This window comes from Lactuca saligna, chromosome 2 (assembly GCF_052625555.1).
Source record: "Lactuca saligna cultivar CGN05327 chromosome 2, ASM5262555v1, whole genome shotgun sequence".
Lineage (NCBI taxonomy): Eukaryota > Viridiplantae > Streptophyta > Magnoliopsida > Asterales > Asteraceae > Lactuca > Lactuca saligna.
Window position 1 is genome coordinate 141,671,075 of NC_136418.1, and position 25,991 is coordinate 141,697,065.

The 25,991-nt window shown below is 35.0% G+C and overlaps 1 protein-coding gene and 1 pseudogene across 2 annotated transcripts; one reads left to right on the plus strand and one right to left on the minus strand.

Annotated features, from left to right (window-relative positions):
- The first annotated feature begins 360 nt into the window (after positions 1-360).
- On the plus strand, positions 361-4,242 carry LOC145030178 (uncharacterized). Its single transcript, XM_078978586.1, has 7 exons — positions 361-1,108; positions 1,223-1,800; positions 1,909-2,073; positions 2,343-2,416; positions 2,724-2,847; positions 2,917-3,034; positions 3,137-4,242. The coding sequence occupies exons 1-7, from the start codon at positions 361-363 to the stop codon at positions 4,240-4,242; spliced, it is 2,913 nt and encodes a 970-aa protein (XP_078834712.1).
- Positions 4,243-8,616: 4,374 nt separating this feature from the next.
- LOC145030179 (putative pentatricopeptide repeat-containing protein At3g47840 pseudogene) lies at positions 8,617-10,948 on the minus strand (annotated as a pseudogene). The gene is made up of 2 exons (XR_013676600.1): positions 10,866-10,948; positions 8,617-10,754 (listed from the first exon to the last, which is right to left on the minus strand). The product of XR_013676600.1 is annotated as a putative pentatricopeptide repeat-containing protein At3g47840 pseudogene (transcript).
- Positions 10,949-25,991: the final 15,043 nt, after the last annotated feature.

Here is a 25,991-nt window from a genome sequence, read left to right on the forward strand (position 1 = left end):
TCGATTCTTCATTTTCTGGTCGATTAATCCTGTTCTCTGAAATAACTCTAAACAACGGATTTCATCACCGTTGTTTCTTAAAGAGAACGGAGTAACAGGAGTCGACCCATTTCATTCGATCTGCGTATAGCTCTGTGAGAAGTTCTCTTGCTCCTTTTTTTCTTCTCCCTTCTTAGCTGTAGATGTGAGTTTCCTGGTTGTCTTATGTACACCGGTTAGTGTTATTCATCTTCTGTGGTTCTTTTTACTTTGTGATTCTTGTCTTGGGCCCTGACATACTATGGTGACCATCTGGACATATAAGGATCATAGGAGTTTTTTGTTTGCTTTTATCTGTGATTGGATTAATTTTGTGTTAGTATGGCTGATTCTCCTCCTGAGACTGGTAGTAGTTCAAAGGTTGATTCCTTGAACTACGATGATCCTCTTTACATACATCCATCTGATAATACTGTAACCACAATTGTGAGTTTTAAGTTGACTGGGACAGATAATTTCCGTATATGGCGTAGCTCTATAACTAGGAGTCTTAAGGCTAGAAATAAAGTAGGGTTTGTAGAAGTAACTATAAAGAAGGATTCTATTAATGTAATCAAATCCTCAAAATGGGAACGTGCCAATGTTGTAGTGTGTTCTTGGATTCTTGGATCTCTGTCTGAATCAATTTATTCTGGTCATGCTTATTCTGAATCTGCTGTAGACATTTGGAATGAACTCTTTGAAACTTACAATAAGGCAGATGGATCTGTTATTTTTAATATACATCAAAGAATTAATGGACTTAAACAAGATGGTTCCTCTCTGTCTGAATACTTTAATAAACTAGATACACTTTGGAAAGAGTTTGATGGTCTTACTAATCTTGCTGAGTGTACTTGTGAGGCTGCTGCTAAATATAACGATCATTCTAAGCTTATGAAGCTAATGCAGTTTTTAAGTGGTCTTGATGACTCTTTTAATCAAGTAAAGAGTCATATTCTTTTGATGGAACCTCTTCCAAATGTTAAAACTGCTTTCTCAATCATTTCTAGGGAGGAGTCTCATCAAAAGAATGGAGTTTTGACTTCTATTTCTAATGTGTCTAAAACTCAATCTTCTGCATTTAATAGTAAATTTAATGATAAGAAGGGTTCTAATTCTAATAGAGGCAGAAATCAAAATCTACAATGAAAAAACTGTGGTTTAAAAGGACATCTTATTGACAGATGTTATAAATTGATAGGTTACCCAAAGGATTTTAAGTTACTTAATGAGAATCAAAGAAAACAGAATAAGACCTTTTCTGTTAATTCTTCTTCTGTTCCTTCTAGTAGTGTTTCTTCTTCTGGTGTTGTTTCTAGTGTTCCTGGGAATGATGGTACATATTGTTTCACAAGTGAACAATATCATAAACTGTTGAGTCTTATCAATGAAAGATCCTCAACTTCTGAGGATACTTCAGTCAGTGCTAATATGGCAGGTATTCCTTTTTTTAATGCCTATAATTCTACTATTAATCATCAAAAGTGGATTGTTGACTCGGGTGCAAATCAACATATGACTTCATCTGAGTCTTTATTACAAGACACTGTTGATGTTTCTAAATTGAATCTTCTTGTTAATCATCCTAATGGTTCTTCTGCTAAAATTGAAAAAATTGGAAACTTACAGTTTTCTGAAAAATTAACATTATTTGATGTCTTTGCTGTTCCTGGTTTTAATGTAAATCTTCTTTCTGTTCACAAGATATGCAAAGACACAAATTGTGAAGTTGTTTTTAATGAATCTTGTTGCAAAATTCAGGATTTACAATCCAAGAAGGTTGTGGAGAGTGGTAGAGAGTCTGGGGGATTGTATTATCTAAATGCTTTTCCCTCAGGTATTAGTTTTTGTAATTATGTTAAGTGTTGTGTTTCTAAACTTACATAGCATAGTAGGTTAGGTCATCCTGCAGAACAGTCTTTGAATTCTTTAAAAGATGTTCTTTGTTTTGATAATTCTTTTCTTCCTCCTTGTGACATCTGTCACAAAGAAAAGCAAACTCGTGAGTCTTTTCCTCATAGTGATCATAGTTCTTCTAAACTTGGAGAACTGGTTCATTTAGATGTTTGGGGTCCCTATAGGGTGTCTACTAGAGAAGGCTATAAGTTTTTTTTTTACTATTATGGATGATTTCACAAGGGCTACTTGGGTTTATCTTTTGAAAAGTAAAGATGAAGTTTATGCTAGTTTTACTTCTTTTTTTTCATGTTTTGATAAATCAATTTGATTCTAAAATTAAAACAGTTCATTCTGATAATGGAACTGAGTTTTTAAATCATAAAATGGAATCTTTTCTTAATCTTAATGGTATTATTCATCAGACTACTTGTGTTTATACACCCCAGCAAAATGGGATTGTTGAAAGGAAACATAGGCATATTCTTAATGTTGCTAGGTCTTTACTTTTTCATCTGGTCTTCCAATAAAATATTGGGGAGAGGCTATCCTCACTTCAGTGTTTTTGATAAACAGAATGCCAACTTCAGTTTTAAAAGGACAGTCTCCTTATGAGTTAGTGTTTAAGAAAATGCATGTGTTTGATCACCTGAGAGTCTTTGGCAGTTTATGTTTTGCTACCAAACTTAATAATTTGGATAAATTTTCTGAAAGAGCTGAAAAGTGTGTTTTGTTAGGGTATTCTTTTGGAAAAAAAAAGGTTATAAAATTTTGAGTCTTGATACAAATTATGTTTTTGTTTCCAGGGATGTGAAGTTTTATGAGTCAGTCTTTCCATTTAAACTGAAGTCAACAACTGTTGATGATCAATTTGTTTTTAGAGATTCTGTAGACCCTTTTTCCTATGATGATTATGATAATTCTGATTATGTAAATGATTTAATAGATCTCAATTACTTGAGTGTTAACCATTAAATGGATGGCTCTAATGCAGCTCAGGATCTTGGTGAAACCTTGATTGATACTACTGCTGATAGTCATAACCAGACTAGCGAGGTATCTGAACCTTCATTTGATAGGACTATGCTGAGTCATTCAGATTCAACTGAGGAAAATAGTCATTTAACTTCATTGCCTTCTCTAGGACAGTCAATAGGGGCGTCTAGGTCTAGGAGAGAGTCTTGAATGCCTGTTAAATTCAATGATTATATTGTTGAAGGGAAGCATAGATATGGAATTGAACATACGATGAATTATTCTGTTCTTAGTGCTGAAAATAAATGTTTTTGTTCTAATTTAAATAAAACTTTTGAAGAAGCTTGTGTAGATTCAAATTGGATTGAAGCAATGAATAATGAAATGGAAGCTTTATATCGTAATCATACTTGGGACATTGTAGAACTTCCTAAAAAACGTAAACCTATAGGCTGTAAGTGGGTTTATAGGATTAAGTACAAACCCAATGGGGAAGTGGAGAGGTATAAGGCTCGTCTTGTAGCTAAGGGTTATAATCAAAGAGAAGGAGTTGATTATCAGGAAACTTTTTCTCCTGTAGCAAAAATTGTTACAGTTCATATAGTTATTACTTTGTCTGTAAATAATTCTTGGCCTTTATTTCAGCTAGATATTAATAATGCTTTTCTTTATGGAGACTTAACTAAGGATGTGTATATGAGTTTGCCTCAAGGGTATCATACTAAAGGTGATACTAGAGTGTGTAAACTGGTTAAATCTTTATATAGGTTAAAACAGGCTCCTAGAAAATGGAATGAAAAGTTGTGTTTTGAATTGTTTAGTTTTGGTCTTATTCAAAGTATAAATGATTACTCTTTGTTTATTAAACAAAACAGTAGTTCAATTTTTGTTCTGTTGGTTTATGTGGATGATATTATCCTCACAGGAAGTAATGAAATTGAAGTTCAAAATGTTAAATCTTTTCTTAACTCAAAGTTTTTGATTAAAGATTTGGGAAAGTTGAATTACTTCCTTGGAATTGAAGTAGTAGATACTAATAAAGGAATATGTTTAAACCAAAGGAAATATTGTCTTGAATTGTTACATGAATTTGGTATGTTGGGTTGTAAGCCTGCTTCAACTCCTTTAGAGGCAAATTTTCTTCCTAAAAGGAGTTGTATTAGTAATGATCCTTTACTTGAAAATGTTACTGAATTTCAGAAATTGGTTGGAAAACTTATATATTTGACTATTACAAAGCCATATATATCTTATTGTGTTCAAATTCTTAGTCCGTTTATGCATAAACCACATAAGCCACATTTAAACATTGCTTTTAGGTTACTTAGATATTTGAAAAATAGATGTTGATTGGGCTAAATGTCTTAATTCAAGAAAATTTGTCACTGGATATTTGGTTTATTTTGGAAATTCGATGATTTCCTGGAAAAGTAAAAAACAAGCTACTGTATCTAGATCCTCAACAGAATCAGAATACAGAGCTTTAGGATCTATTACATGTGAAATTATGTGGATTTTAAAATTGTTATTTGATTTAGGAATCAAAAGTTCATTACCTGTTTCAGTTTTTTGTGATAGTGAATCTACTATTAAACTAGCTTTAAATCCTGTGTTTCATGAAAAAACAAAGCATTTTGAAATTGATTTACATTTTGTTAGGGAAAAGATTACAAGTGGAGTTTTAAAAGTTGAAAAAATAGGTTCTTTAAAACAAAGAGCTGATATGTTAACTAAGTTTTTAAGTGTATCACAACATAATTTTTTAATTGATGAAATTGGCTTAATAAATCCTTTTAATTGATATTAATCTTTAATTTAAAATACCAAGTTTGAGGAGGGGTGTTAAATATTGTTGTTATTGTCAAACTTGTCATTTGAGATTGTGCAGGGTTAATAGTGCAAATTAGTAAAAGATGTGGATCAGTGTAAAGGTTTCTTTGTTGTTTGTCGGATCAACACGCGGATCCTTGTATCCGGTTACCCGGGGATATAAAGATGAAAGATGGGTTCTGTTGGGCAGTGTGTGAAAGCTCTACCTCTCATTTTCTCTCTAAGTTCTCTAAGATCCTCTCAGTTCTCGATTAGGGTTTTATGTGTTCTTCATCTGTTCTTCGTCTTTCTTTATTTTTTGATTAATCAATAGATTAGGATGAGTGATTATGTAAGAGAGTAGAGTAGGATTTATGTAGTGAGGTTTTGTTGTAAGTAATGAAAACCATCTGTCTATTTGTCCTAAAATGATATAATAGATGATGATGTTGGGAAAATGAGTTTCTAAGTTTTTCACAGAAGTTCGCTTATGTTCGCTTATTAAATAAATGAACGAATATGAACACAAATTCTTGTTTGTTTAGCTAAACGGATGAATATGAACAATGATCTCGTTCGTTCAGTTATGTTTGTCAACGTTCGTTTATGTTGTTTGTTTATATTTGTTTATGTTTGTTCAACATATAAGTTCTTTTAATATTCATATATGCTTAACTGTATTTGATTACATTACTATATTATATGTTCATTTATGTTCATATATGTTTGAATTATGTTTTTTTATCTTTGTTCATTTATCTTCGTTCGTTTATGTTCGTTTAACATGTTCACGAACATAAATTAACAAACATAAATAATGCAATTTGTTAAACGAACGAACATGAACAAGAAAATCCATTCGTTTATCCGTTCGTGTCCGTTCATTTGTTCGGCTAATTTAAACAAACGAATATTAACAAGTCTCGTTTGTGTTCGTTCGGTTTGTTTACAGCCCTAATCATAGTTAATAAGAAACTGAAAAAGAACAATACTAAATACGGATAAAAACATAAAGGAAAAAAAAGGAAAAAATGAATAGTTTAGGGGTGCTACTAATAAGACACTCTTTAGATACCTTATTAACACATTTATAAAAAGTCAACCAATAATTAATTATTTATAATCAGCTTTTTCGGAAAAAAATAGAAGTTCAACCAATAAAAATATTTCAAAAAGTAATTAGAGTGTCTATATGACAATGAGGGTGTCTTTTTAGTTGACCTCATAGTTTAGAGGTTGTTTGATAATTATTGAGTAAACAAGAGACATAGCTAAGTTTGATTGAGTAAGGTGTTGTTTGTTTTTTTGAAGAGAAATTGCGTGAAATATGCGGACCACCTCTGCAATCATCTGTAGCAGAAGATGTAGAACAAATGACTGCAGCATGTAATAAAACGTATGTTTGTTCTTTAATGTTTGCAGACTGGTGCAATAAGTTAAACTAAGGCGTGAAGAAGTTTGAAGCAGTTGGTTTAGTGTTGCGTCATACAGCACACGCGCAACAGTTTTTAAGTCAGAACTCTTCTGAAAAACAAACAGCTACGAATAGCCAAGTGTTGCGCGGATCAGCAATAAGTGGTTTGAAGTGGTTTTTTTTTTAAAAAAAAAAAAAAAAAAAAAAAAAAAAAATTAGACAGAGACATGAAGAGACATGGCTAGGTACCTCTCACCAAGTCAAAAGTTGGGCTTTTGGTAAGGTTTTGGTTTTTGACAAAACCTAAGGGGTCGTTTGTTTCGTTTGATTCCTAAGGAATTGAAAGGAATTGGAAACTAAAATCCAATAGAAAACGTGTTTGGCTAACAGAAGGAATGGAATATGATTTCCATAATTACTTTTTAATTCCGTGTATGAAAGATTTTCCATTCATTCCCTGTCTATAAGGAATCCAAATTCTGTTAGTTTTTTTTTTTTTGTTAGACAATTATCCTCCCATATATATGCGTTTCTAGTAAAACAAAATAAACTATGTGATTTTTCATATCTTTTCTACGATTACCTTCTTCTATCGATTATATTTTTCTTCAATCGGTATTTGTCAAAAAAAAAAAATCTATCGATCATATCTTTTCTACAATTACTACCGTATTTCATCTTTGGCTCATCCTTCTTCTACTGCTTTGGTGTATCTATCATCTTCGTTTACAGATAAACATCTCATGTTAAATTTTTCTTCAATTAACTGTGTTCAACCATTTTTTTTTTTTAATATTTGTAATATGTGATTCATCTTTGTCTGATAGAAAATAGCATAATTTTTTAACATTTGTGCTGCTTACTACATCTCTAGTTTCTTTGTGTGAAGTATGAACAATTTTCTTTACATGCTATGTACGTTTATTGTCGTCGTATTATAAAATTTATTTTCTAATTCCTTTGTAAAATCAGCAAACTAAACAGAAAACAGATTACATTCCTTGTCCTCCAAACGCATTTGAGTTTCTAGTACATTCAGATTTCAATTCCTTCAAATTCAAATTCTTTTGACAGATTTCATTCCTTCTGAAAAAATTCTGTGAAACAAACGTCACCTAAGTGCACAAGAGAACTCTTTTGGACCGTTTTTTCAGAACTAGTTTTTTTAGAACCGATTAACAATCAGTTTTAATAAATACCAGAAATTTCTTTTTTTGGTTTACTTACTATTTACCGGAACCTGTTTTTTAACCGAAAAAACATGTTTCTAACATAATTTCACTTCTAAAAAACTGAAAAAAAAAACCATTATTATAACTGAAACTAATCTAATAAAAATCAGTTTTTAAAAATCCAAAATCAGTTCAAAACCGATCTTTGAGAACGAGTTTGGTGACCAAACCATCCTCACCCTATAAAACTCTTAAGCGGTTATTGAAATGGTTTGTTTTTAACATTTTGCTTTAAAATAACTCGTTTGTCTTCTAATCGTATTATAATATAATTATTAATACTCTATTTTATATTAAAATTTAATACCTCCATCATTTTTATAAACATAACTCAATCATTTTTATTTTTATTGGTTTATTTTTTTAGAACGGTTTAAATACGTATCCACTACTCTATTCTACTATCTATATCTTTTGTTCATGACTTATCAGTTGTCAACATGTGGTTAAGGGACAAATATTTGTTAATATTAGAGATTTATGATTTCAGAAATCCTATTATTAAACAATATACTAGATGAGAAAATTTCATAAAACATTCTATAGCCGAGAATTATAAAAAATACTTTGGTAAATGTTTATGACTGAAGAAGTTTGTGATAATAGATATATATGCTACATAAAAGTTAATAAAAAATAATATTATAAAAAAACCATCAGAGATCACAATTTGCATTTAACATCCTACGTATATTTTCTCTCTATTTCTCATTTATCAAAACGGAAAATACGAAGATCTTCTAAAAATCTTTATCCTTAATCATGGTAAGGTTAAACTAGCCATAACAGCTATGCACAGACCATAATATTGCCATTTGCCAGAATGCAACTTACATGCATATGAAATAACACGATAAAAACCTCCATTTTTTTATATCATATATTCATATGGAGTTTAAGCAATACTTTTTATGATATAACATTTAGGTTATGTTATAATGTGTGGCAAAACACAGTGTTATAATTGGCTAGTAGTAAGAAATGTAAGTAGGATTCTATTACAACACTGAACTATCAATTTTTTAGTTACTAAGGCATTGTACTTTGAAAATTTTACCAAATTTTAGTACTATATTTTCAAATTCTTTTTTATTAGGATTAAATACTTTGAAAAACGTCCCCATTATGGCAGAAAATTTTGCCTTAAGTTCGAATAACATTACTATAATCAGCTAGACTTTATAAACATTTTGTAAAATGTTATAGTTTATACTTATAAATACTGTTATTATTCCAAAATCTGCAAATGTTAATCGAATATACTTTAATTCAAAAAAGAGTAACGTTACTAGTTGTGTCAAATTCACTATCCGAGTACCAAATTTTCTCAACTTCATCAATCTTGTATAGCAACAAATCTTTCTCTTTCCTTAAAGACAATAACCTCAAAACACAATCTATATCTTCCCATTGAGGATGCGAATGATCTCCCGCCGAAAATGCAAAAACACAATCTTTAACCTTAATCCAAGACCACCCCGGTTCCTTAACAACACCTTTTATCCTCATTAATCTCCTCAAATCCGCCGCTTCTTTCCACCTCCCTTTACCCGAATACAAATTTGCCAAAGTAATATAAGTCGAAGGGCAATTTGGGGTTTTCACAAAAATCTCGTCAGCTGCCCTCCGCCCCAAGTCAACATCACCATGTAACCTACAACCTCTTAACACGGTTGACCACACAACATCATCGCCGCTAAACGGCATGTTTTTTATCATGTTTTCAGCCTCACGTAATCGACCCGATCTACAAAGTATATCGATCATACAACCATAATGTTCTTTAGATAAAATTAAGTTATATTTTTTAATTAGGTCAAAGTATTGAAAACCTAAGTCAACTAAACCCGCATGGCTACACGCGGTTAGAACCCCAATGAATGTGACCGCGTCCGGTTTTAAACCGGACCCGATGAGCCGCTCGAAGAGGTCAATAGCTTGTTGACTCAACCCGTGTTCGGCGTACCCATTGACCATTGCAGTCCATGATACCATATCGTTACATTTAACCTCATTGAAAATCTTTAAAGCTTTTAAAATGGACCCACATTTCGAATACATATTGATTAAACCACTTTGAACCATGGGTTCATGATCAAGACCTACACATAGACAATGAGCATGAAGTTGTTTGCCTAAATCAAGATTCGCCATGGTCGCACATACGCTTAAAACACTAGAAAAAGCAAATTCATTCGGTTTTAATCCTTCGTTTCTCATTAAAGAAAGATACTTAAAAGCTTCATCTCCGAATCCCATTTGAGTATGTCCTCGAATTATAGTGCTCCATGAAACAATATCTTTTCGTCTCATTTCTTGAAAAACTATCGATGATGAATCCAACTTTCCACATTTTGAATACATTGTCACGATGGAATTAGCCACGGACATAAACTTTATAAAACCGTTGCGTAAAACACGCGCGTGAAATTGTGTACCGAAATCTATCTGTGCAAGATTTGCACAGGCAGAGATGAGTCCTGCAAGAGTGTACTCGTTAGGACTCACCTCTGATTCTTGCATACGCAAGAATGCGTTAATCGCGTTATGTTCTTGACCCGTTTGAACATATGATGTGATCATTGTTGTCCATGAAACAACATCTTTTGTTTTGATTTTATCAAATAAGTGTAACGCGTATTCACCTTTTCCACATTTGTTATACATGGTGATAAGAGAGTTGGCCACAAATGAAGTTTTATCAAAACCTTTCTTCAATGTTTGTGTGTGAATTTCTTTACCAGTACGTAATAAACACGCATTTGCACATGCTTTTAATACGTTAGCTAAGGTGTAAGAATCATATGACATACCGAATTGTAATAGTTTATAAAAATATGAGACCCCCTCGATGTGGAAACCAGCATGGTTTAACCCAGTTATGATTGCAGTCCAGGAGACCACATTTCTTATAGGCATTTCATCGAACACTTTACAGCCTTCGTGTACTTTCCCGGTTTTCATATACATGTTCAAAAGAGCACTGCTTACAAAGACGGAACTCACGAGATTGATTTTTACTAAGTACCCATGAAGTGATTCACCTTGTTTAGCACTGAAACTGAGAGCGCATGCCTTGAGTGCTAAACTGAGTACGAAGGGGTCCATTCGTTGAGAGGGATCGGCCCACATGTTGGAGAATAAGGACAAAGCTTCAGACGAATTGGAGGTATTTACGTAGCCAGATATTATGGTGGTCCATGTGATTTCATCTCTGTGAGGTAATTTATCAAACTGTTGGCGGGCGTTACTCAACCTGTTTGATTTTACGAGCTCCTTGAGTTTGGAGTTGACTTCGGCCATGTTGAATTGAGTGACATTGTGGGTTTCTTGAATGGATTGGGGTTTGAATGTTTGAGCGTAGGCAATACATGAGGTTGTATACGATCTTCTGATACAAATTCTGGCTGATATAATCATATAACCATGGTTAGTTAATTTAGCAAACATACAACGTTACATACTAAAGATTAAACCGTATTGAAAACATATAATTTGAATGTTCATCGTTTACGCACCTACGAAATGTATAGCAACCATCAATAATGCTCCTGGTTCTAGCCTCCCTAATACAAGCTTTGTATACTTCATGAAAGTGGGACCATAGTTTTAATAGGTTTAAATCAAGGTTCTAAACGCCGACAACATCAATGTTAAGTAGCTTCTATGGCCGTTTTCAAGTCGATTTTATTTTATATAAATTAAAAAGATAAATCGTATAACTATTAAATTTTATCAAATATATGAAGTTTTTATAAATGTTATATTAATATTTAGTATCAAAAAGTTAACAAAAACTCACTTATTTTAGAACCGATCAGGAAAAAAAATCGCGTCTTAGAAAAAACTCGCACCATTACACGATAAGGCACACCTTAACACGTCATTTGGATGTTAAACTTAACAAACGCGCATTAAACGTTTTCGTAACAGCTAGGTCATACTTTGCATCATGGCACGTCTTAATGTACGTCATTACACACTTTTTAGAACCATGGTTTTAATCCATGTGGTATGTATGTGGTTGTAGGTCTTCTAAAAATTGAAATAAATTGTGTTTATTATAAATTTTTCTATAGTAATAAATAAATGTTATCTTTATTATAAATTTTTCTATACTAATAAAAGATTAGTTCTTTTGTTATGTTTCATTCTATTGGACATCCTAATTAATGTTATAACACTTATCAGCCTATTGATTTTCCATTTTAAATTTCAAATTTCAAATTTTCTACTCTAATTACATTAAATTAATAACATTAGAATAAAAAATAAATTAAAATTAATACAAATTATAAGATGATATAATATAATTTCACGTAGTTATTTGAATCAACGATTATAATTTTATATAACTAAAAAATATCTTAATTAATAATTTATTTAAACTAATTAATTAATAGTTTTGAATTTTTACTATGAACGTTTAATTAATTTTGTAATCATACTTCCCACGAGTTATAAACTAATACTAAATAAAGATAAGGCCCATGTACTCTCTCTCTCTCTCTCTCTCTCTCTCTCTCTCTCTCTCTCTCTCTCTCTCTCCCCCCATTGACATTGAAGAAGTGGTCATAGGTTCTCATCGTAAAAACTCGCAGCCCCAAACACTCTCATCCCTCTTATTTGAAAACAATTCAGAAACTCAGATTCTCCTTTCATTTGATCAGTTCAACACTCTCATCCCTCTTATTTGAAATTAATTCAGAAACTTAGATTCTCCTTTCATTTGATCAATTCAAGATGACTACCTCTCGTCCTCCTTTGAAATCAATTCAAGAGGCTTTAAATAATAAATAATGAATTACCTTAATAATGAATGTTACGTGTCCTAACCTAGAAGTTAGAGGCTTTAACTACAAAAGAAACCCTAAAAGATCATGGGCTTAGGCTGCCATATCCACCACATCATGGCACACTACATGCCATGTCTTGGTGTTCACCAGATGTAACGCCCGTGTTTCTAGGCTTGCCATTTTTAGCAATGTAATAGTCTAGGTTAACCTTGTAACTCAACTTGAAATAATAAGAATGTATTATTTGTGAATTATTTGAATTATGTGATTTATGTGTGTATTTTCTTAATTTTTATAATTTAATGAATTAAGAATAAAATAAGCGTCAAAATTTAAGTGTGAGATAAGCCTGACATCTTTGCATAAAGTTGTAGTGGTCGAAACAAGGATTCCGGAGATATAAGGAATGCCAAAATCCGAGTTATAACGAAGAAGTTATGACCTGTCGAAGTTTCGCGACAGAACCGACACGACGCTGAGTGACGTAAAATATGAATTTAAGATAGAGCGATATTTAGCCTTAGCGATCTAAACGAAAGTTGTAGATTTCGTTAAACCGAGAGCATGCATAAAAGGAACGCCCAAATCTGACTTCGTATGAGGAAGTTATGATTTTCTGAAGTTTCGACTTAGCAGTATACAGCCCGAATACTCGATTTGAGATCGAGCGGTTTTTAGCCGAAACAATCTAAATGAGACTTGAAGATCTTGTTGTTAGTAGCAAAACGATGAAAAGTTAGGCGAGAACGGACGTCAGACGAAGAAGTTATGAATTTATAACGAAGTTTTTCTGTCCCGGCCTTCTAAAAATAAATAATAAAAATAAAAGTCAAAATTAGCCGACGGAGTCTAAATGAAAGTTGTAGAGTATGGTCTGACCTTCGCGTGGATATAAAGAACGTCGAAAACGGAGCTCGTATGCAAAAGTTACGCAATTTAGAAGTTTGACAAGTCAATTACGCCCCGCGTAATTTGAGTACGCCCCGCGTACTCAGTCGGATGCAACTTGTCTGACCAATACTCGAGTGCCACCAGTCGACGCATGCAGTGACGTCAAAGTACGCCCCGCGTAACCCGAGTACGCCCCGCGTAATTTGAGTACGCCCCGCGTAATCCCAGACCCAGCAGCCTATAAATAGAACTCGAATTCAGCCATTTTCTCTTGTTCAAACTCTTCTCTCTCTCAAAGTTTTGCCTCGATTTGCGTGCCAATCATACCCCAAAGCCCCGGTAATATTCCCGAGCCCCGAAGTAAGATCCGAAGCCCCGAGGATCCCGAAGAGCGTTATTCCCGAGCCGAAACGCCGCCCGCGAGGAGCCCGGTTTTGTGAAGATCTTCCAGATCTACGGAGAAACACCTCTTCTACAAGCCGTAGTGCTGTCCGATCATCTTTTGATCAAGTGAGTGTGTAGTTATTTTCATTCCAACGCAATAGTATGAAGTATTTTCTATAAAATACGTGTTATGTGTATATATTTGGTTGTTATACGTGTGAGTGTATATTCACTCTCTTCTATCTTATAGATCTGATGTATTCTCTATGAAATACGTGTTATGTGTGTATGCCTCATCTGTTATGTGGAATATGTATTGCTTAAAGCATGTTATACAGGTTTTTAAACTATGTATAAAAACGTATATTTTTATCTACTAATATGTTAGGTAGAACATGGGTAGATAATTGGTGTGTAATAAACAGATGAGAGGCCTCGGTGTTATTGGTGTTATTTTAGTCATTCAGCAGAGTATGGATGACGACCACGGACTATTCTAGACTGTCCTGTGGAACACTAGCAGGCTCATTACCTGTAGGTGTTATGAACGACGTGTTCACCGGTGTACTCTATCCCCCACATGGTTGCCTTTAGGACACTTATTGTTGAGGAAGCCCCTCTGCAGTGATGTCCGTCCCGATGAAAAAATCCTAAAATAAGTTCCTTATAATAGACGTTATTTTTAGGAACGTAAGGTGAGGATAACGGGAATGGGTAATCGGGTTTATTGTTGATTGTTGAAATTAAATATAATTATTGTGGGTTGAAAACCCTATATGCTCACCAGGCTCCCAAGCCTGACCCACTCAGTTGATTTATTTTACAGGAAGTGGCGCAAGAGCTTAAGATGGGCGAACATCAAGTTGTTTTGTTTACAAGTCTGTATATATATATATTTGTTGAATGACTTGTAATGCTATCGTTTATGCTTTATGACCTGTATCGGAACATGACATCCTGACTTTTGATTATGAAATGAAATCATATTTCTTTATGAAATGTTTTGATAAATATCTATTTTATCATGTTTTGTTTTTGGGAACAAATTCCGCATCTCTTTTAAAATTAAAAGGATTTACTCTGAAAATTATTTTAAAAAGCATAAATGAAATCGGTCTTTTCTGGCCGAGATTTTGGGGATGTCACAGTTGGTATCAGAGCATTAGTTTAAGCGAATTAGGAATTTGTAGGATTTCTAAACTTAAACTTAGGACGCTATGTGGAGATTGCGAGGTGTGTGTCTGTTGGATTTTAGACACAAGCACTAGTTTATTTTAGGAAAGTTGCCTAAAATTCTTTTATGTGCTAAATGTTATATGTTGCCATATATGATATTGTTTGTTCGGATCTACGGTTTATTGCCAACCGTATCTGAAGGTTTATGTGTTTAGGATTCTAAGCGTATATGTACGATATTAGAACTAGCATGTAATCGTTTGGAGTAATAAGGTGAAATTATTCGGTGTATAGATCAAAATGGTGAGAACAAGAAGCGGAGTTGGAAATGCTAATGAAAACAGGAATCAACCGCCTGTAATCGAGCAAGTACCTGTCGTAGCTGCTGCACCTGAGCCGATAACAATGGCTGGTGTACAAATGATGATTCAAATGATGTTGGATCGTCAGATGGAAGAAACAAGACGCCTGCTTAGGCAGAATCGTGAAGAACCGTCAATTCAAGCGGAAGAGCCCGAGGAGAATGGAGGGCAGTCTGAAGGAGAAAACTTTAGTGGGATCATTGGTCAAGACGAACAACCAGTGATTAGACGCAATAACCAGTATGGAGGAAATGATGGTCGTGGGTGCAAGTATAAGGATTTCATGGCATCCAAACCACCATGCCTATCCGGAAGCCCGATGCCGGTACAAGTTATGGACTGGGTCTCTGAAATGGAGACTATGTTTGAAAGTTGCGAATGCAGCAACAGGCAGAAGACCGCTCTTGCGATCCCTTTGCTAAAATCTGGTGTGTTGAGTTGGTGGAAGCTGTTAGCTGACTCTATGCCCAAGGGAGAAGCAAGCAAAATGTCTTGGGAAGACTTTCTGGAACAACTAAAACTGCAATACTGCTCCGAGCAGGACCTTCTGGAAATTAGTAATGAGTTTCAGAATTTGAAGAAAGGGAAATTGAGCGTTACTAAATACGCTACAAGTTTCACGGAAAAGATGAAGTTTATCCCATATTTGGTGCCTACAGAACTCTCTAAGGTCAACAAGTTTGCCCTTGGACTACTAGCGGACTATGGTCCAATGGTTAAGCAAGCAACCACATTGAAAGCCGCCATCTGGGCTGCTAGAAATGTTGAGACCCAGATCAGGGAAAAAGGTCTAGAAAGGTCAGAGGTTGGTGAGAAAAGGAAAATCGATGGATTTTCAGGGTCCAGCAAGAAAAGTAAATTCTCGAAGTCTAGTTCGAGAGGAAGTGGAGGAAAGGTAGAGGCGAAATGGTGCGACAAGTGCAAGAAGAAGCATCATGGGAAGTGCGGCGGGGAAACCACATGCTACAAATGTGGAAAGCCAGGGCATTATGCCAACGAATGCACCTTCACCAAGAATGTTTGTTATGGTTGTGGTGAGGAGGGGCACATCTCAAGGGATTGTCCGAAGAAGAAGGAGGCAGCAAGACCCAACATTCCGCCAAAGCCAAAGGCGAGAGCATTCCAGATGACACTGGAAGCTGCTAAAGATGAAGCTGATGTCGCTTCAGGTACCTTTCTCGTTAACAAATTGCCTGCCCAAATTTTATTTGATTCTAGAGCCAACTACTCCTTTATATCGCATGAATTTGGTAGAAAACTAGCTTTGCCTATTGTGAGACTAGATAATGCTTTATTAGTCGAAGTTGCTAGTGGCAAGATTGTACCTGTTAGCCATCGTATGAAAAACATTTTAATTGATTTGAATGGGAATAAGTTCCACGAGGAATTATTACCTATAGAACTTAATGGTTTCGACATCGTTTTGGGAATGGATTGGCTTAGTGCCAATGATGCTGAAATTTTATGCAAGAAGAAAATAGTGAAAGTGAATCCGCCTGGAAAGGAATCGTTTATGGTGTATGGAGATAAACGCAGAGTAAATTCTGGAATCATTTCCCTAATGAAAGCCAGAAAGTGTTTGACCAAGGGATGTACATCATATTTAGCATTCGTGATCGATGCTAAGAAGGAAAAGAAGGTGATGCAAAATATTCCTGTTGTGTGTGATTATTCGGAAGTATTTCCCGAAGATCTTCCTGGATTACCGCCCGATCGACAAGTAGAATTTCGTATTGACTTGTTGCCCGGAACAACGCCAATTGCAAAAGCACCTTATCGATTAGCACCAACGGAGATGAAAGAGCTAATGATGCAACTTCAGGAGTTATTGGACAAAGGTTTCATTAGACCTAGTTCATCACCCTGGGGAGCTCCGGTGTTATTCGTAAAGAAGAAAGATGGAAGCATGAGGATGTGCATTGATTACCGAGAGCTGAATAAGGCAACAATAAAGAATAGATATCCGTTGCCGAGGATTGATGACCTATTCGATCAGCTACAAGGTTCAAGTTATTTCTCAAAGATCGACTTGAGGTCAGGATATCATCAGCTAAAAGTAAGAGAGCAGGATATAGAGAAGACCGCATTCAGAACCCGATATGGACACTATGAGTTTTTGGTTATGTCGTTTGGACTAACCAATGCTCCCGCAGCATTCATGGATTTAATGAACAGGGTTTGTAATCCGTTCCTTGATAAATCTGTGATAGTGTTCATAGATGACATTCTGATTTATTCAAAAAGCCAAGAGGAGCATGGCAGACACTTGCGAGAAGTTTTGGAAGTCTTGAAGAAGGAGAAGCTGTATGCGAAGTTCTCCAAATGTGATTTTTGGATTCGAGAAGTCCAATTCTTGGGTCACGTGGTCAACCAAGAAGGTATAATGGTTGATCCAGCAAAGATTGAAGCTGTAATGAAGTGGGAACAACCGAAAAGTCCCACGGAGATTCGAAGCTTTTTAGGATTAGCCGGATATTACCGAAGGTTTATCCAAGGCTTTTCTTCGATTTCTAGTCCATTAACAGCTTTGACCCACAAAGGAGCTACTTATGCTTGGAGTGATAAGCATAAAGAAGCATTCGAGAAGCTAAAGAAGAAACTATGCGAGGCACCGATACTTTCTCTACCCGATGGAGTTGAAGACTTCGCTGTTTATAGCGATGCGTCTGGTGTTGGATTGGGTTGTGTTTTGACCCAAAGAGATAAGGTGATTGCGTATGCATCTCGACAGCTGAAAGAGCATGAAAAGAACTACCCGACTCATGATTTGGAGTTGGCAGCGGTAGTTTTCGCTCTGAAAATATGGAGGCATTACCTCTATGGCACGAAGTGCAAACTTTTCACTGATCATAAGAGTCTCCAATATCTCTTTAGTTAGAAAGAATTGAATATGAGGCAACGACGCTGGCTGGAACTACTTAAAGACTACGACTGTGAGATACTTTACCACCCTGGTAAAGCCAATGTTGTCGCTGATGCTCTCAGTCGGAAAGTCAATCTTGAAAGGAGAAGGCCAAGAGCGTTGAGAATTGAAGTTGTCTCGACTATTTTGGAAAGTATAAAGAAAGCTCAAGAGGAAGCTTCGGAGAAGAATGACCGGAAGGAGGAACGTTTGGGCAAAACGTTGGTGTTCGGTGTAAACAGTCACGGACTGAAGGTGTTCCAAGATCGGATTTGGATACCTAAGACAGGAGGAGTCAGAGATCTTCTGATAGAAGAGGCTCACAAGACCATGTACTCAATTCATCCCGGTAGCACTAAAATGTATAGGGACCTGAAACCCTATTATTGGTGGCCGACGATGAAGCTCGACATTGCGAAGTATGTGGCCGAGTGTGTGACTTGTGCAAGAGTCAAGGCACAACATCAGAAACCGTACGGGAGTTTAGAACCATTGCCTGTGCCTATGGGTAAGTGGGAAGACATTACTATGGATTTTGTCACTAAACTGCCCAGAACAAAGAATGGTCACGACATGATTTGGGTGGTCGTCGATCGATTCACTAAGAGTGCGCATTTCATAGCAGCCAATGAGAAATGGTCTATGGAAAAGCTTGCGAATTCTTACGTGAAGGAAATTGTGAGACTTCACGGTGTTCCGTTAACAATTGTGTCGGATCGTGATAGTCGTTTCACCTCAAGATTTTGGAAAAGTCTACAAGAGGAATTGGGTACCAAGTTGTGTTTAAGTACAGCTTACCATCCGCAGACTGATGGTCAGAGCGAACGGACGATACAAACACTTGAAGATATGTTGAGAGCGTGTACCTTGGAATTCCTAGGTAATTGGGATGAACATTTACCTTTGGTAGAATTTTCCTATAATAATAGTTTTCACTCGAGCATAAAGATGGCACCTTATCAAGCCTTGTATGGACAGAAGTGTCGTACGCCGTCTTGTTGGCTTGAGGCTGGGGAAAAGCAGTTTATGGGGCCGGAGATAGTCCATCAAACTGCTGAAAAGTTGAAAATAATTAGGGAGAGAATGTTAGCAGCTCAGGATCGTCAAAAGAGTTATGCTGACAAAAAGCGAAGACCGATGACTTTTGAAGTTGGAGATTCGGTTTTGCTTAAAGTCTCGCCGTGGAAGGGACTTATAAGATTTGGAAAAAAGGGAAAGTTAAGTCCAAGGTTTATTGGACCGTTTAAAGTTCTTCAGAGGATTGGGAACCAAGCTTACAAGCTCGAACTACCAGAAGAACTGAATGGAATTAATAACACTTTCCATGTGTGTTATTTGAGGAAGTTCACCGGAGAAGTTCCCGATATAATTCCACTTTCAGAGTTGAGGATCGATGAGAACAAAAGGTTGATTGAGGAACCGGAGGCAATTGTTGACCGAAAGACTAAGAAATTGCGACGTAAGATGGTGGAGTTAGTGCTTTTCCGATGGAAACACACGAATGGGCCAAATCTCACCTGGGAGATGGAGAGTGACATGATGAGTCGCTATCCGCATTTGTTTGCTGGTGTGTGATTCCGGGGACGGAATCATTCTAAGGTGGAGAGAATTGTAACGCCCGTGTTTCTAGGCTTGTCATTTTTAGCAATGTAATAGTCTAGGTTAACCTTGTAACTCAACTTGAAATAATAAGAATGTATTATTTGTGAATTATTTGAATTATGTGATTTATGTGTGTATTTTCTTAATTTTTATAATTTAATGAATTAAGAATAAAATAAGCGTCAAAATTTAAGTGTGAGATAAGCCCGACATCTTTGCATAAAGTTGTAGTGGTCGAAACAAGGATTCCGGAGATATAAGGAATGCCAAAATCCGAGTTATAACGAAGAAGTTATGACCTGTCGAAGTTTCGCGACAGAACCGACACGACGCTGAGTGACGTAAAATATGAATTTAAGATAGAGCGATATTTAGCCTTAGCGATCTAAACGAAAGTCGTAGATTTCGTTAAACCGAGAGCATGCATAAAAGGAACGCCCAAATCTGACTTCGTATGAGGAAGTTATGATTTTCTGAAGTTTCGACTTAGCAGTATACAGCCCGAATACTCGATTTGAGATCGAGCGGTTTTTAGCCGAAACAATCTAAATGAGACTTGAAGATCTTGTTGTTAGTAGCAAAACGATGAAAAGTTAGGCGAGAACGGACGTCAGACGAAGAAGTTATGAATTTATAACGAAGTTTTTCTGTCCCGGCCTTCTAAAAATAAATAATAAAAATAAAAGTCAAAATTAGCCGACGGAGTCTAAATGAAAGTTGTAGAGTATGGTCTGACCTTCGCGTGGATATAAAGAACGTCGAAAACGGAGCTCGTATGCAAAAGTTACGCAATTTAGAAGTTTGACAAGTCAATTACGCCCCGCGTAATTTGAGTACGCCCCGCGTACTCAGTCGGATGCAACTTGTCTGACCAATACTCGAGTGCCACCAGTCGACGCACGCAGTGACGTCAAAGTACGCCCCGCGTAACCCGAGTACGCCCCGCGTACTGAGTACGCCCCGCGTAATTTGAGTACGCCCCGCGTAATCCCAGACCCAGCAGCCTATAAATAGAACTCGAATTCAGCCATTTTCTCTTGTTCAAACTCTTCTCTCTCTCAAAGTTTTGCCTCGATTTGCGTGCCAATCATACCCCAAAGCCCCGGTAATATTCCCGAGCCCCGAAGTAAGATCCGAAGCCCCGAGGATCCCGAAGAGCGTTATTCCCGAGCCGAAACGCCGCCCGCGAGGAGCCCGGTTTTGTGAAGATCTTCCAGATCTACGGAGAAACACCTCTTCTACAAGCCGTAGTGCTGCCCGATCATCTTTTGATCAAGTGAGTGTGTAGTTATTTTCATTCCAACGCAATAGTATGAAGTATTTTCTATAAAATACATGTTATGTGTATATATTTGGTTGTTATACGTGTGAGTGTATATTCACTCTCTTCTATCTTATAGATCTGATGTATTCTCTATGAAATACGTGTTATGTGTGTATGCCTCATCTGTTATGTGGAATATGTATTGCTTAAAGCATGTTATACAGGTTTTTAAACTATGTATAAAAACGTATATTTTTATCTACTAATATGTAGGGTAGAACATGGGTAGATAATTGGTGTGTAATAAACAGATGAGAGGCCTCGGTGTTATTGGTGTTATTTTAGTCATTCAGCAGAGTATGGATGACGACCACGGACTATTCTAGACTGTCCTGTGGAACACTAGCAGGCTCATTACCTGTAGGTGTTGTGAACGACGTGTTCACCGGTGTACTCTATCCCCCACATGGTTGCCTTTAGGACACTTATTGTTGAGGAAGCCCCTCTGCAGTGATGTCCGTCCCGATGAAAAAATCCTAAAATAAGTTCCTTATAATAGACGTTATTTTTAGGAACGTAAGGTGAGGATAACGGGAATGGGTAATCGGGTTTATTGTTGATTGTTGAAATTAAATATAATTATTGTGGGTTGAAAACCCTATATGCTCACCAGGCTCCCAAGCCTGACCCACTCAGTTGATTTATTTTACAGGAAGTGGCGCAAGAGCTTAAGATGGGCGAACATCAAGTTGTTTTGTTTACAAGTCTGTATATATATATATTTGTTGAATGACTTGTAATGCTATCGTTTATGCTTTATGACCTGTATCGGAACATGACATCCCGACTTTTGATTATGAAATGAAATCATATTTCTTTATGAAATGTTTTGATAAATATCTATTTTATCATGTTTTGTTTTTGGGAACAAATTCCGCATCTCTTTTAAAATTAAAAGGATTTACTTTGAAAATTATTTTAAAAAGCATAAATGAAATCGGTCTTTTCTGGCCGAGATTTTGGGGATGTCACACCAGAATAGCATGATCATAAAAAAACCATACCACGTCATGGCTATCTATACACCATGTCGTGAATATTATGTTTCCTCAAAAACCAAACATTTGGCTCCTTTAGGTCCCCACCGATTCATCCTGCAGAGTGTTACATGTAGAGAGAGATGGGTCTATTTATTTATATATTTATTAAATATTTATTAGGATATAGCACGGGAACGCCTATATCCTTTCCAAACATACCGAACCAACATGTTGGAAAGTCGCTCGAAGTTACCTATCCCGGTTGACTCGAAGTTGCTTGTCTACACACCGAGCTGGCATGACAACTTGAAAAGAAGAGAAAGAGCAATGAGAAGGTACAAGATGATGTCAAAAACAGTAGCAACAATGCCTCGAAATTCTAAGAATACAACAAGGATACACAGTTGGTGGATCTTGGAACTATCACAACACAACTGTGCAACGGCATATACAATACCAATAGTCGTACCTTTAGGCATAATGCCATAAATGTGATAGGATGGCATGTCATAGTCGATATGGGAAGAACCTGCTACTTCTTCCCATGTCACTATAAATAAGCAGTCTGGTTCGTTGAAAAGGTAAGCGTATAAAAACCGTTCTTAACTATCTCTTATAACTATTTATTACAGATCCTATCACTAATTAATCGTCAGAAACTCATCCGGGATCCCCTCCCGTTCGACCTACTTACGGTTTGGTTGTCGTATTCAGGTTAATCTATTAGTCCGGATAGAACCAACTCTTTGCGTGATAGATGGAAGACGGACATGAGGGTGCATCAATATTTAAAAAAAAAAAAAAAAAAGATTTGAAAATAAGGGAACAATGGTATAATAGTCTTTTTAATTTTGACAGAGATCAAAATTATAAACAAACTTTCCGAAAAGTATCACCAATCCAAAAGTTTAGTAGTTTGGATGTTTTCCTGAAAATATACATACCACAAAGACTATTTCTATAATTTTGTCTAATTTTAATTAAAAAAAAAGAACAAGAAAAAACAATCATGTATTATTTATTTATCATATATAAAGTTTTGCTTCCAAATATGTTTCTATGATTTTGTCTAATTATAATTTAAAAAAAAAAAAAAAAAAACAAGAAACAACAATCATCTGTTATTTATTTATCATATATAAAGTTTTTCTTCCAAATATGTTTAACACTTGATCAATAAAATAACCAAAATAAAATTATAAAATAGGAAGTTTTTAATATTTATTATAAAACTAAGTTTGGACCGTCCGCGCGATGCTGCGGAAACCTAGTATGTTAAAAACGCAATTCAACATGGATAAGGTTTTTCAGAGAAATTTTTGCGTATTGCGGCGGGGAACTTCTTTTCAAAATGAATCATAAAAATATAAAATAAGGTTTAAAAGCAAACAATTATGTATGGATAAGGCATATAAAATAAAATTTAAAAATGTATTTTAAACGTATTAACTAACCTTTAAATAAAAAAATAATATTAGTAAAAATGAAAACTATAAAAACAATTATGTAAGGAACCAAAAACTTAACTTAAAATTACCAATAATTTAAGTTTAAAATTACGAAAGGATAAAATGTGTTTAATCAAAATTATTTTAGGGTAGAAAATGTAAATATAAGATTCTTTTATTACAAGCAAATTTGTTATTTTTAAGAAAATGTTTATTTTAAAGCTTATATTATATTCTGTAAGAGTTGTAGAAAATATAAATGTAAGAATCTTTTATTATCATAAGCGTAAATTCGTTATTTTTAGGAAAATGTTTATTTTCGAACTTATATTATATTCTGTAAGAGTTGTAATTTGATATGGATTTAGTTGGTTTTGATCTAACATTAGTAAAAGCAAAGGAAGTGAGTACAACCGCTGGTTAAGAACAAGAAAGAAGAAAGAATTGAGAAGCAAAAGGAAATTGAACGACTACTAATGAAAAGTTGAAATGAATAGTAAAACTCCTCACATACCAACTTTGGTAATATATATATATATATATATAATATATATATATATATATATATATATATATATATATATATATATATATATAATTAATCACATACAAAAGGGCTCAGTGGTATCCGGTGTTGCTCTCCCTCTTTGAGGTTGAGGTTCAAGTCTCGTCGTGAACATATGTGGATTTAAGGTGTAGTTTAGGAGTAGGTTTGATTTGTTGTTTCAAAAAATATATATATATATATATATAATTAATCATTTATTTTGTTTATTTGTTTTATTTGGTTTATTTTGTAAAATGGAATTTATAATTTTTTTTCTATGAAATTGCTATAGGAATAGTTTTTCACAACAAATATCTTTAGAAAAATCTACTAAATTTTCATATCATTTTGCAAAATAATGAATGTCATTTTGTCAAAACAAAAAAAGAAATCTATTTTACAAAAACATAGTTTGATCTAGTGGAAAATATTTGAATATATCGGTGTACAAAAATATCAATTGTTTTTCTCGAGTCGGGTCAACACTTTTTTAAATATCGGTAACAAATATACATTACAAAAAGGTGTTCAAAAATGAAAAATATATTATAATTGTCCTCTACCGGTGTCACATTTTGGAAACAATCTATTATGACTTTCTTTGTAATGTTAGTTTTTTTTATTCTAATTTGGTTTTACAAGATTCATAGATAGAAAACATTTATCCGCCGCTACGGTTGCAATCGGCAAAACCAATACAAACTTTACTAGCTGATACACCAAATAATAAGAGATGTACTTTCATGTTTCCACTCTGACTCAAGAAAGATCAGCTATTCCATTTAAATTAGAAAACCGAACATCTTCATTTACAACATCATAATAAAAACCAACTTGTTGACCAAGATTCATCATTTCCATATCCATTAAATCTTTTGGATATAACTAACTTTGTTGCGTCCAATTGAGAAAATGAGCAACAACGGCTCAAATTCATCATATCTATAAGCAATTTGGTGCTTATCTCAATAAAATGGTCACAACATTTTTTATAGTTTTGATAGTTTTGTTTTTATTACTTATTTTCATAGTTTATTTTTAGTTAAAACCATCTCATTCTTCATGCATATTTTTCTCTTTTTGTTATTTTTCTCATTTACCGAATGCTTTCCAGTCTTTTGAGCTTATTGCCTTATTTACAGGATTTATCGAAGACTTTTTGTTATTGGAGGCTTAGAAGGGTGCGGGATTTATGGAAGCTTGCGGGTTGCCTGTGAATTTGAAGTGGTACGAATGAGCTTGGTGCTTGCATAAACAAGAAATCAATTTGGACTTAATTTTTAAGCGAGAATGATGATGAGGCGACGCGGACTCGAGCTACGGAAGATTGATGAAGCATTGGATCGATCATTAAAGGCTTTGGAATTGCACAAATGGGCTCTAAAGAGTTATGCATGTGGGCTGAAATGTGAATGAAAAGATTGGGCTAGATTGTATTTTAATTGGCCCAAGTCCCACATTCAGCGTGACCCACGCGGTCCGCGTGTCCGCGTGGACCCATACGCGATCCACGTGAATTGTGATGAAATGAAGTTTCATATCAAAAACCATGATAAATTTTCAACTTTATAATAATGTTGATTGTTAATGTCGGTATTTTGTCTTCGGTTCCTTGCATAATCTCCCGACATGTCTACTTTTTAAATTTCATACTTTTCATAAAAAAAACATATACTTTTTCTAAAAGATCTTCAAACTGATCATCTCTAAACTTTACAATTTTTTTATTCATCTCTACCAATGAAACGACTTCAAGTATGCACTGAGCTTTTTTTTAAGAGCCTGAGACAAAATATATGCAATCTTTAAAACGTGCAACATCAAATGCAAATAAAATACAAAATTAAGTGTTTCGAAATACAAAGTAACACCCTGTGATTGGTTTTGGCCAAACCCATATTTACCTTCTTTTTAAACATATTTATGGACTTTAACAACATTAGGGAATAAAGAAAACCAAATGTGACATAGTTTTATAATGAGAACCCCCAAACTGTATCTTCGACTCGTATTAGTGAAAACTATTGATTTAACTCACTTAGGATCTTATCGGTGGATAGGGCAGCATGAATGATTACCTAGGGCCTCCAAATTTTTAGGGCACATTTTTTATGTGTCTATTTATATTATTATAGGGGGAAAAAAACATTTGGTATTAAGTCGTCTCATGCAACAGCAAAAAAAGAAAAAAAAAATGAGATTGGAGCTAAATTGGTGGAGAAGAAGACGAAG